The sequence below is a fragment of the Equus asinus genome, chromosome 4 (genome assembly GCF_041296235.1).
Source record: "Equus asinus isolate D_3611 breed Donkey chromosome 4, EquAss-T2T_v2, whole genome shotgun sequence".
NCBI classification, from domain to species: domain Eukaryota; kingdom Metazoa; phylum Chordata; class Mammalia; order Perissodactyla; family Equidae; genus Equus; species Equus asinus.
Genome location: NC_091793.1, coordinates 68,807,928 through 68,820,534, shown reverse-complemented (window position 1 = coordinate 68,820,534; position 12,607 = coordinate 68,807,928). Strand labels below are relative to the sequence as shown.

Sequence of the window (12,607 nt, the reverse complement as noted above, 5' to 3'; positions counted from 1 at the left end):
GGTCAAAGGTTACCTGCAACGCCACGAGTGAACCCTATGTCAATTTGAATCAATCCCCAAACCTTTGCTGGACGACTGTGAGGCACGCAGGACTTTGGGGGTCGTGAGAGAAGGCCCCACCCCCCTGAGCTGATGTTAATGAGAATGACCCAGAATGTGAGATTTTTCCTGTTCCAATTCTGACAACTTATCAAATTCCCCACATGGGGCCAGGGTCTGGGTTAGAGAGAAGTGGGTCCTGGGATGGTCTCGTCCACACTGCTATTAGATTGTTTATTGGGGTTACACCTCTGGGGCTCCCACTGAGAAGCAGGAGACCCCCACCTCGCCCTCCCCCATTTTCCCCGAGACGTTTGGTTTCTGGTTTCACTTGTTCTCTCGGGTCCCCCCTGGGCTGGGTTCTCTCCACTTGCCCCTCAGGCCCCATCTCTCCTGGCTTCCAAGTGGGCTTGGCTGGTCGGGTCCCCACAGGCATGTGGACAGGAGGACAAGTGGACAGAGAGACGAGTGCTGACTCTCCTGGCCCCTCCCTGCCAGGCCTGGATCCAGAGGGAGGCTGCGTTCCTACGTGGCCACAGCTCCTGCCAGGTGGCCCCTCAGGCTCCTGCTGGGCTTGTCCTGGTCCCCCGCCCTCGCAAGCCCCTTAGCCCTGCCCATGCCTCTGCCTGCCGTCCTGCCGGAACCTCTCTGCCGCTAGTCCTCGGGAGGGTCCTCTCTGCCAGCCGGCCCCTGGCTGACCCGCCTCCACACCCTGGATAACGTCCTGCTGGACTTGGGATGGGCTGAGGTTCCTCCCTTGTCCCCAGCCCAGCTCCACCCCCCATGGCCTAACCTGGGGCTTAAAACTTCCACAAGATGTGGAATTGTGTGTGCACTGCAATCCCAGGGATGTGTGTGTGCGCGCGAGTGCGTGTCCACCCACACAGGGGTGAAAGGTCAGGAAGGAAGACACTGTTAATTCAGCAATGTTTATCTCTGGGAGACGGACTGGTCATTTAGGTTCCTTCTTTTACTTGTCCGTATTTTTCAAGGCTTCTAAAATGAACCTATATTGTTTGTATAAACAGAAAAACAGCAAATGTTAACGTGTTTAAAACTACAGTTTTGCTAAACCAAGCAGCTGGGGCAGGAGGTGCTGAGAGAGCAACAAGGGTCGGTGAGGCCGGGGTCCCGCGGCTGCTTGACTGAGCCTGGCCAGGTGGGGTGGGGATGGGGACAAGGGCGGGTGTGCCTGCTCCTGTGGGGAGGAGGGGCGTCCAGACAGGTACTGTGGAGCCTCGAGGTCTCTCTGGTTCCTGTCCCACTGGTGGGCCCCAGTCCCGGAGGCCAGGCCCCGGTGAGCCCAGCTGCCCTGTATGCTGCTTGGCTCGGCCCTGCTGGCTGCTTTGGCTCTGCCTCAAGGGCTAAGTGCCAGGGGAGGTGAACCAGGTGTCACAGAGCCACAGCTGGGTGTCTGGGGGAGGGTGACAGAGAGGCACGTCGTCCTGCTTCTCTGGGCTGGCATCTGGTTTCACCACCTGACCCCACTATGGAGGGCTCCGGGGCAGGAGAGGGTGGCAGGCCTGGTCAGCATGGCACCCGCCCTTACCCTGGCTGGGAGGGCGGACACGGGGACTGCCCCGTTCTTGAGCACCTACCGTGTGCTGGGTACATCCCGTGACCCGGAGAAGCAGGATTGCTGTGCCCATTTTACAGACGAAGGAGTTGAGGCTAAGAGCCCCCCCACTTGGTGAAAACCCTGCAGCGCTTCCTCCTTGCCCTCAGGTGGGTCCTGCCATGGCCCCCACCACTCCTGCTCCTGCCACTCTGAAATATTCACAGCCCTTCCACCCACTGCACACCCACCTGCCTCCACCTCTGCTTAGGGTTTCCACTCACTGTCAGCCCTCCCCTCTTTCACATCCTCATGTCTCTGTGGCAATGTCACCTCCCCAAGAAGCCCCCCTGGATAGGCTCTGACTGGTGGGGCAATGCCCATGAAATCAGTGTTCATCTTTGCACAGCCCTGATTGTGCTGTGTTATAAGCATAGTTTCATGTCTCTTCCCCTACTGCCCCCAGCCACAGACTCCCTGAGGACACGGAGGGGTCAGGGCCACTGCACAGAATCCTTCCTCCAGGGAGAAGCCCCCAATTACCCCAGGGGTAAGGGCTTAGTGAATGGAGTACTTGCTCCCTTGACTGGTGTCCTTGTGCAGGATGCAACCTGCACAGCAGCGTACAGTGTCCCTGGCCTGGGTCTTTCTCCTCTCTGGGCCCAGCACAGAGGTTTGTGTGAATGAATGCGTGAATGCGTGGGTGGGGGAGTGACAGAGCTGCCCAGAGTCTTCCAGTAGCGATGGGATGGCCAGAGTTCCAGCCCTGGTTTGAAGGAGTCCAGATCTCATGTTTGGCAGGCCTGCTGGAGGAGCCGAGATCTTGGGGCACAGCCAGCTCAGCCAAGGCTGGTCCAGAGGCCTGAGCCCTACCCTGGAAGGGCCACTGACTGCACAGGCCTCGGGCCTCCCAGGGGATGAGCACCCAGGTGGGAGGGATGTGCTGCTGGACAAGGAACCGGACAGACTGATGCCCACACGGTGGTGAGCCCAGAGCGAAGCCAGGCTCAGGGCAGCCATCTTCAGGAAGCCCAGGCCTGGCTCCTAAGGGTACACACCACCCTGGGACCGACCTGGAAATCCTCTGTCAGGAGGGCCAGGACCTCAGCATGGGTCCTCTCCCGCAAAGGCTCCCCCGAGGGAGCTAAAATGGAGTATGGAGTCTGACACAGATCTGTTGAAGAGCATTACGTGTGGGATCCTGTGCCAGGTGCTGGGGGACTGAATGGCCAGCACACTCCTGCCCTCAGGCTGCTCGCAGCCCAGAGGGGATGTGCAGAGCGGGCCTCCCCTTCCCCAGGGACGGGTGGCTGGACTCAGGGAGCATGGTGCTGATTCTCCCACAGAGGGTGCAGAGACGATGGAAGCGGGGACCGAGCCGGAGCGTGGGGTGCAGGGGGTACACTCAGAGCAGAGGCTGGCAATTACTCTTCAGAAACTGTGTTCACTCTAAGGCTGTTCTTAGAGGCAGGGATGTAGCAAACAGAAGAAGATGGGCTTTGGGGCCAGACAGAGCTGGGAGCAGATTCTGGCTCTGCGTCTTCATGACTGTATGACGCTCACAGTTTACTTAGCTCCTGCAGGCCCCAGCTCTGTAAAATGGGAGTGATGAGAAGACGTGCTGGTGCACCCTACCATGTGCGTGAGTCTCAAATCACACCGAGTGATGAAGCCAGGCCAGAAAGAACACATCTTACATGATTCCATTGGTATACAATTCCAGAAAACGCAGACCCATCTATGGGGAGAGAAAGCTGACCAGTAGTTGCCGGAGGACAGGGATTGGGAGGGAAGGGATTATAAGTAAGTGACAGGAAACTTTTGGAGACGATGGGCGTGGTCATTATCTTGAGTGTGATGATGGTTCTTTGAGAGTATACCTATGTCAGAACTTGAGTTGTACACGAAATCTGTGCAGTTTATTGTATGTCAGTTATACCTCAGTAGAGCTGTTTCATGGTGGTTAGTCCCCTCTCTGTCCTTGCATCATCAAGATGATTATTCCCTTATCTGTTGTTGAACGCACGTCTGCTAAGTTCCAACAAGGCTCCAGGTTAAAGGGCCAGGACAGACCTCCCAGTGGAGACCACGCCACGGGGTAGGCCTGTCTGAGGGGGAGCCCAGGGTGCCCCTAACTTGGCCCCAGGGTCCAGAAACCAAGGTGGTGATGTTCAGTATACTCTGGTTGGGCCCCCTGTCAGGAGGCCCTCACTGGCCAGCAGGAGGCTCACAGGCTGAGCTCCCCGACTGTGTCCATGCTGGTGAGCGTGGTGCCCGTGGGCTTTTCAACCTCCTGTGCTGTGTAAGCAGGTGTTGTCATCAGATTTAGAACACTGTCTCTTGTTAGTTCTGATTCATTTTTGGTCAGTTATTCCTACTCTGAGCTGTAATTGCAGAAAGTTCAAAACAAAAATGTCCAGCAGTAAGAATTTGGTTAAAGAATTAGGAGTTTCAAACCAGCACGTGAGATATTTCAGTGTGGTGTCTGTGTGTGTGTGTGTGTGTGTGCACGCACAGTCAAGGGCCACAAGGTGTGAGCAACGATTTCTCTGTGAAGAAATACCTGTGACAGTCCTTTATGCTCTTTTTGCTAGTTGATATTTTCTGTTCTCAGAAATGATCATGGACCACTCCAGTATTAAGAAAAAAATAGTGAAAGAAACCAGGAAAGAAGTCTGTGGCACTCCATCTGTCCAGGCATCACCCCCTCGCTGGCCCGAGGCTGCCCCAACACCTCCCTCCCCTGGTCTCCAGCAGGCCCCTCCTCTCCACTCTGTGCCCTGAGTGACCGCCATGACATGCACATCTGATTATGTCCTTCTTCTGCCTTCGTGTTCTCCATGGCTCCTCTGTCCGCAGAAGGAAGTCTGGGCCTCCTGGTGTGGTAGACAAGGCCTTTCACAGACCATCCGTCCCACCTCCCAAGCATGAGATCGCACACCTCACCCCCCAGCCCGGGCTCTGACTGGAACATTCCAGACTCTTTTTGCCACCATGCCTTTTGTGCAGGAGACTCTGCTGGAACTGCGTTCCTGCCCCGGCACTCGCCCTCGTCTGTCCTCAGCAGCCAGCTCCTGCCCCTGCAGGTCTCAGTCAAGACCTCCCTCCTTTCATGAGGCCACCCAGGCCCCGGGGGCTCCCACGGCCCCTGCAGCCATCCATTGGGCATATGTAACCCTAACCCCTTGTCCCTGCTTCCTGAGGGCGCCTCCCATCCCTCCACACGCTGCTGCTCCCCCACCCACACAAGGCCTGCCCCGGAGAAGGTGCTCATCCAAGTGCTGTCGGTGGATTGACAACAAATCTCTAAGGCGCATGAGCTTGAGTCCTGCCCAGATCAGGTCGCTATGCCTTCACAAGGCCTCTCAGCTCTCTCAGCCCCTGGTGGCCTGGCTCCCATCTGACCTTTCATAGAATCTATTGTAAAAACTGCTTATCTGGGGGGCTGGCCCCGTGGCCGAGTGGTTAAGTTCGTGCGCTCCGCTGCAGGCGGCCCAGTGTTTCGTCGGTTCGAATCCTGGGCGCGGACATGGCACTGCTCGTCAGACCACGCTGAGGCAGCGTCCCACATGCCACAACTAGAGGAACCCACAACGAAAAATACACAACTATGTACCAGGGGGCTTTGGGGAGAAAAAGGAAAAAAAAAAAAAAAAAAAAAAAAAGCACTAACCATAAAGAAAAAAAAAAACATTAAAACTAAGAACTTCTTTAAAAAAAAAAAAAAAACTGCTTATCTGGCCCTTGGCCTCCACCACCTGCATTCTTTATTTCTTTGTCTTCAGTATTTGCGTTTGTCCTGCTACATCCCTCAAGGGTTTGGTGTCACCTATAATAATTTAAAAAATAATTCTTAAAACTCTGGTGCATCCAAGAACATTATCAAGAAAGTGAAAAGACAACCCACGGAATGGGAGAAAATGTTTGCAATTCATTTATCTGATAAGGTTTTAGTACTCAGCATATTTAAAGAACTCTTAAAATTCAGTAGTAAACAGACAAATAACTCAAGTAAAAATCAGCAAAGGGTTTGAATAGACATTCCTACAAAGAACATCTACAAATGGCCAATAAGTTCATGACAAAACACTCAACATCATTAGTCATTAGTGAAATGCAAATCAAAACCACAGTGAGAGAACACATCACAGCCACCAGGCTGACTTTAATCAAAAAGATGGCCAATAACAAGTGTTGGCGAGGATGTGGGGAAATCAGGACCTTTGTACATTGTCGGTGGGAATATAAAATGGTGCAGCCACTGGAAAAAAGTTTGGTGGTTCCTCCGAAGTTGAGCATACAGTGATCAAGGCCGGCCCTGTGGCATGGTGGTGAAGTTGGGAACACTCCGCTTCAGCGACCCAGGTTTGCAGTTTGGGATCCTGGGCATGGACATATACCGCTAGTCCCAAGATCAGCAAGCAGTACTCAGGTCAAAGTGATTCTTTGGCTTCCTAATGGCTGGGGGCTTCTGGCCACGGTTGGGGGACGAGGTCCCTGCGGTGTCTGAGGGCCCGCTGTGTGCTGGCACAGGCTGCGCAGAGAAGAAAGATCAGAGGCCGGCCCAGAGCTGTTCACAACCCAAATACAGATGAGTCAGCCAGGCAGACAGAACCATAGCTCGTGGGCTGTTTCCATGGGTGAGGGATGGGGGTCGGGTCAGAGGCCCACGTCTGCTGGGGAACTAGTTAAGGGCAGAGAATATGTAACTGAGACTTGAAGGCTGTACCAGTGAGATAGGAGTTTGGCTGAAGTAACAGAAAAGTCTACAGAGAGTGGCTTAAACCACAAAGGCATCTAATGTTAAATGTTTAAAGACCATGTGAAAGATGGGAAGTCCAGAGGTGGTCTGGCAGCCCAGCAATGTCATTGGTGACTCAGATGCCACCCCTCTCTACTCCACCATTAAGAGAATGTTGGTGTCAGTCCCTCATGATTATAGTGTGGCTGCCTCCACTCCAGCCACCACATCTGCACAGTCAGGGCTCAAGCCAGAAGCAGGGGCGTATCTTCCTCCCTGCCCATCTCTTTCTTTTCAGGAAGGGAAATCTCTCACAGAAGCCCCCACAGATTTCCTCTAACATCTCATTGGCCAGAACGAGTCCTTGCCCCGACCAATCACCAGGGGTGGGGGAGAGGAGGGGCGGTTGCTGTGACTGGCTTGGACCAACTGTGATTCCTCCAAATTGAGCATCCACGGGAAGAAGGCAGGGTGGGGTGGGCAGAGGCTGCTGTGTGAGCAGCCAGCTCAGGGAGAGAGAAGCGGTTGAGTCCTGGCTCCGTCCTGGGCTGAGTCGCTGAGTCCTCCGAGCTCAGTCCTCCTGTCTGGGGGCTGGAGTCAGTAGCTACTCCACGAGGATCCAGGAGGATTAAATATGCTAAGGTACGAAATCCTTGCGGGACACACGGGGCACTGGGAATCACCAGTTGCACCAGTCTTGTCATTTCTCTCCCCTTTGCTAGACAAGGCAGAGACCTGCCGGGGCAGGGCTTGTCCCCATTCTCACTGCTGCCCGACAGGGGGTGGTCCCAGGCTGGACTCCATCTCCTGCCCCTCCTTGGCATCCCCACTCCCACGCCTCAGCTGCCTGGAAACTCAGCGAGGCTGCCCCACATCCTGAGGCCTCTGTGTCTCCCCGCTGCCTGCCCGGCTTCTCCCCCGGGATGACTCCAGTGCCCTCCAGCCCCAGGCCCCACGCCCTCTGCCATACTGGGTGTGGATGAAGCGATGGACACGCACTGCACCTCCTGCACCATCTGAGTGTGCTCAGCCTCCCAGTCCTGTCCGAGGCCCCGGGAGCCCAAGGGCGCGAGGTCTGAGTCTTCAGTCATGCACGAATTCATCTGACGGTTCTCAGCACCTGCTTTGCCAGGTGGTTACTGGGAATGGAGAGATGAGGCAATCACAGGCCAGCTGGGCAGAAAGGGGACCCGGGGATGTTCGTGGTGCAGCATGAGGACAGGGTGACCAAGGGCTGACCTCGTAACCATTCTCAGCCTCGGTTTTCTTATCTTTAAAATGGGGACAGCAAAACCTACATGTCAAGGTGAGGGACAGCCTGGTCCTCTGCTGGGCACTGTCCTGAGTACTTTAAAAACACAAACTCACCTGATTCACATGAAAATTCTGACATAGGTACCACCATTATCACCCCTTTTTGCAGATGAGGAAACTGGGGCCAGACAGGCGAGGTAACTGCCTCAGATCACGGAGCCCGGGTGGTCCAGCTCTGGCGTCCAGCTCTTGATCGGTGCCCGCATGGGGTATCCGGGGCCTCCCATCGCCCTTTGCTGGGAGCCACGGCCACAGCAATTATTCATGGGGGCGGGGTGGGGGCACCACCGGCCAGTTTCTCCAGGTACTGCTTTCCTGTGAGACCGGCAGCTCAAGGGGCTGTGTTGTATTCGCTGCTGGATACCCAGTCCCAAGTCCAGCCTGCCACATTGCCAAGCCTGAATCGATGTTTGTAGAATGAATACCCAAACATCTGTGTGTAGCATGCATTGTGCCCACCATGTCCTTGTCTGCACTGCACACCTGGCTGCGTGACTGTCACCTCTAGCAGGCCCTGTGCCAAGGACAGCCAAGGGGACTGGAGCTGCTCAGCCGGGGACAGGGAGCCTCGGGGCCCTGTGGCTGCCCCAAGTGTCTCCTGGACTGTCCCGGGTCAATTCACAGGGCGGCTGAGCCAGCTTCCAGGAACGGCAGTGAGCTCCCGCCCCCTGCGGATGTGCAAGTAGGTGTTGGGGGTGTTTCCTGAGGATGACTCAGTATCCAATGGGGCACGGGCTCAGACAGCTTTCAAAGTCCATTCGAGGCCTGTGTCTCTGCAGGCAGCACAGAGCAGTAGTTAAGGACATGGGCCGTGGGGCCTGGGATATAGCAAGGTTTCCTGCTCTGTGACCTTGAGCAAGCCCCTCCCCTCTCTGTGCCTCAGTGTCGTCTTCTGTAACAGAGAGCTAATAATGGGCTCCCGGGAGTGCTAAGAGCTGCTCTCCTCACCATCTCCATCATCTCAGAGGAAGGGAGGAAGGAGGCCTGGTCCAGGAGCAGGGTGACATCGGGGAGCCCCAGTCACATCTGCTCCACTCCCCACACTGTGAACGTCTCGCCTCTGAGCCATTGTGCGTGCTGTTCCACCAAACACACCCACACCCTGTCCCCGTCCCCACCAGAGCAGATTGTGGTGATGCTCTGAGGCCACCCCAGATCCTGGCCCCCTCCCTTCTTACTGAAGCCGTCTACATTCCTGGCTCCTCCTCTGGTGTTATTTGGTCTCTTATGGACAGGTGCCCAGGCTTCCTTCTCCTCACAGTCTCCTGAGCTCCCAACCTAGGACCAAGCACTCAACAAGCGCTCAATACACGTTTAAGGCTGCAGGGTCCGGCTCTCTGTCCTGCACCGTGAGGGCATACTGCTCTCCTTCCCATAGGTGCCCCGAAAAATGTCAGTGCACAGAGCGAGTCTAGTCGGGCTCACAGAGGGGTGGAGGGATGTGCCAGGAGTGTGTGTGTGTGTGGGGGGGGTGTGGGCCCTGGGCAGCACCACCTGCCATGGGGCTGCTGAAGGAAAGGGCGGCTCCCCTAAGAGCCCAGCCCCCCGTATGGCAGTCAGCCACCCAGCAGCCCGCAGGCCCCCGTTCTCTCTTCTGGGGGCTGAGCTGCCCCTGAACATCCACAAGGAGGCACTAGGTGGGGGATCTGAGGGGAGTGGAGACTGCAGGGCCAAGAGCATCCAGAGTCCGGGTCGCCTCGGGCAGCCGCTCCTGAGCCAACCCTGGGCCAGGCATTTGAAACCAAGAGCCTCAACCCGGGGCCCCGGGGAAATCTAGATTTTAAAAGTTAACTCTAACATTTAAAAAGTGGAAAATTACAGATGAAATTCCAGCAGTCTAGCTTATTTTATGTATGAAATGAGAAGATCTGGCCACCTGTGACAGTCCCTCAAGGCAACGCTCTTCTGGAGCTGAGCTGGAGCCGCTCTCTGGACAGAGCTTGTGCCCCCAGCTCGCCTCAGTCCCCTCCACTCCCTAAGCTTCTCCCTGCCCAGGTCCTCCGCAGCCTGAGCCAGCCTGACCCCTGGAGGCATCTGAATTTGTCGTCCTCCCATTAGCCCCGTGGAGCGTCACTTCTTCACCCGGGATGTGACCACAGCAGCGTCCGGCCTGGGTTAGATGGACTGGGAACACAGCCCTCAGAGCAGGGGTTCACTGAGTTCCCCGAAGGCAGCTGAGAAGGGGTGTGGGTGGCCGAGGCCCGGGACCAGGGGCTCAGAGGAATTGTCCCCAAGGAATGCTGTGTCTTCTGATTCCAAAGCTGCGCCCTAACCTCCTGTCCGTCTTCCACTCCCTCGTGCATCACTGTAGCCAGGCGTTCCACAAACCCTGGGCATGCTGGGGCCATGACCCCGGGGTCATCACAAAGGGCACCAGCAACAGGTGCCTGCCCAACCCTCCATCTCCAGCAGGTCAGAGAGCACAGCACCACCATGAGGAGGCCACTGCCAGACCCACTTATAGTGAGAAACTGAGCCTCCAAAGGGACGAGGGACCCGTCCAAGGTCACGCAGACTTAGAAAGCTAGTCTGCCAGTCTCTCACACAAGCAGACAGGCCAGCCTTAGGCGATGACAACCAGGTGACCTAAGCACAGAGCGGGCTGTGTGTGTCATGGTGGGGGCAGGGTACTGGACAGGCAGGCTGAGGAACAGATGCCAGAAGGGCAGAGTCTCACAGGGTGAGGGTACTGCTGTCTAGAGAGCAGAGGAAAGGCACTCCTGCTGGAGGACCAGCTCGTGCAAAGGCCTCGAGGTGCTGCCGGATGAGAAACACGACTTGTACATGACAGAGGAGGCTCTGGAAGCCACCACCCTCATGTGTGGAGGCCCCTGGACTCCCACTCCTCCCGGCTTGACCCCCACCCTGGCAGCTGTGCCTCCATCTATGTCTCTGTCCCCCCTCCTCCTGCTGCCCCGAGGCCCAGCCCCTGAGCCAGCTCCTCGTCAACATCCTGTGCTTTCCATATTGTCCTGTCTTGTCTCAGACACAACAGATGGATTCCATCCCTTGAAATGATAATTACGTTTCTCATTTCTGAGGGATACCCTCATGACATGTCTTCAGAGTTTAAAAAGAGTTAACATTGAAAAAAAATCCAGACTGTTTATGGTCAAAATGAGCACAGGGTGAGAGAAGGTCGCTCAGGTTCCTGGTAATGCAGAGCCCTGGTCCAGGAGGGAGAGAGAGCGAGGTGGTGAACTTGACCCCAGGTGGCCTGTGGGTAATTCTCTCGTGTATTCAGGGTTTTAGCCGTCATCACGTGTCTGAGCCCATTTCTGCATCTGGCCCAGAGCCCCCCAGGGCTCACAGGTTGGAGAGCTCATCAGAGTGTGATGACAGCACTGAGGGCCCAGGTGAGGCCAGAGGGGCTGCAGGAGGGGGTGGGCATCAAGAATGGCTTCATGGAGGAGGTCAGGTTTGAGCTAGGTCTCCAAGGATGAGCCATCATCTAGCCAGGGCCTGGCACCAAGCAGGAACCAAACACATGATGAGCGAATGAGTGAGTGAACGAATGAACAGGCACCTACCTAACAGACAGAAGGAGGGGCAGCCAGCCCAAGCCGAGGCTGAGACACAGGGCACCTGGGGAATGGTGGGGAGCTGCTGTGCGGTGGCCACCTCGACCCCTTTATGGCCGTCCTGATGCCACAACAGCCATGCTCTGTCTGCTGAGGAGCTCTGGTCTGCCCTCTGCTCTGGGATGCTGCTTGCCATTCCCACCTACACCCACCTATGTCACCTCCGTGTCCCCGTGTGTAAGTATACCAGCCTCTTGGGGGTTTGTGAAAAGGAGGAGTGTGCAGCCCAAGGCTGAAGACGGGAGGGAGAGGGTCCCAGGGTTCCTGAGGTGGCAGATCAAGAGGGTGGGATGCATTGGCAGGAGGGATCAGGAGAGCACTTCTCTGGGGGTGGAGGAGTCCGCTGGTGGGGGCTCCCTCACCCAAGGGGCTTCATGGAGAGGAAGCAGACGTGGGGCGAGAGCTGAACTCCATTTGGGACAAAGTGACTTCAGAAAGCTCAGGGACACCCAGACAGAGAAGTCTAGGAGGAGCTGGATATGGGGGTTAAGGCGCAACAGAGGGTCAGCGTTGGACCTCGAGACCCACACGAGGTGGAGCAGAGGGGCAGTGGAGGGGCTGGAGGATGGTGAGGATGTTCGTTAATGGGGTCATCAAGGTGGAGACTGCTGTGTTGATTTCACAGCCTCTGGGTGCCTCACAAGGCTGAGCCCAGTGGGGTCATTCAGTGAACACGTATTAACTTCACCCAAATTCACCTATTTGTCCTTTAAATCATAGAATAGGTTAGAATTTGCTGAACTCAGGTTAATTAGCTAGAAAGGTGAAGCCAAGGATCACAAACAAAAGTGAAATACAGACTCAAGATGAAAGTAAGCATCCACACTAATAACAAAGACTTTCAAACATGCAGCCCACTGTGGCCTCAGGGCCTTTGCACTTGCTAGTCTCCCAGCCTGGAACACTCTACCCTCTGCATTGCTTGCTCCCTGTACACCCTCGGGAATTTGCTTAAACATTCTCCTTGACTTCATTTTTCTCCATGGTACACATGCCCGCCTGACATTGTATATATTTTCCTTCTTTTTTCTCTGTCTCCCAACTAGGCTGTCAGCTGAATGAGAATGGAGAGCTCTGCCTGCTTCTCCTGCTGCACTGTGCCTGGTGTCCAGAGCCGGCCCAGCAGCAGCAGGGCCTCAGTGACATGAGCTGGGTGAGTGAACCCTGCAGACCACACAGGAGCACGCTTCCAGGAGTGCTAAGCGCCGTCAGCTCCTTCACTATCCATGGAGCCCAGCTCTGTGCCCGGCCCTGACTTGCGCTGTAGGCACGATGGTCGTGAAGGAGACAAATTCTGCCGCCCCCGTGGAGCCGACGTCTCAGAGGGACAAACAGTGAGCAGAGCACAGCAGGTTAGAAGGCAGCAGGGCCACAGAG

The 12,607-nt window shown here is 55.9% G+C and overlaps 1 protein-coding gene across 1 annotated transcript in view; it reads left to right on the top strand.

Moving 5' to 3' along the window:
- Positions 1 to 12,607, top strand: part of LOC123285370 (coiled-coil domain-containing protein 93-like) — a 60,061-nt gene that overhangs the window by 44,140 nt on the left and 3,314 nt on the right. Inside the window, exon 4 of the mRNA XM_044769267.2 lies at positions 12,277 to 12,582. Within this exon, the coding sequence (XP_044625202.2) occupies positions 12,277 to 12,292 (16 nt within the window). The 3' untranslated portion in view covers positions 12,293 to 12,582. The remainder of the gene's footprint in view (positions 1 to 12,276; positions 12,583 to 12,607) is intronic.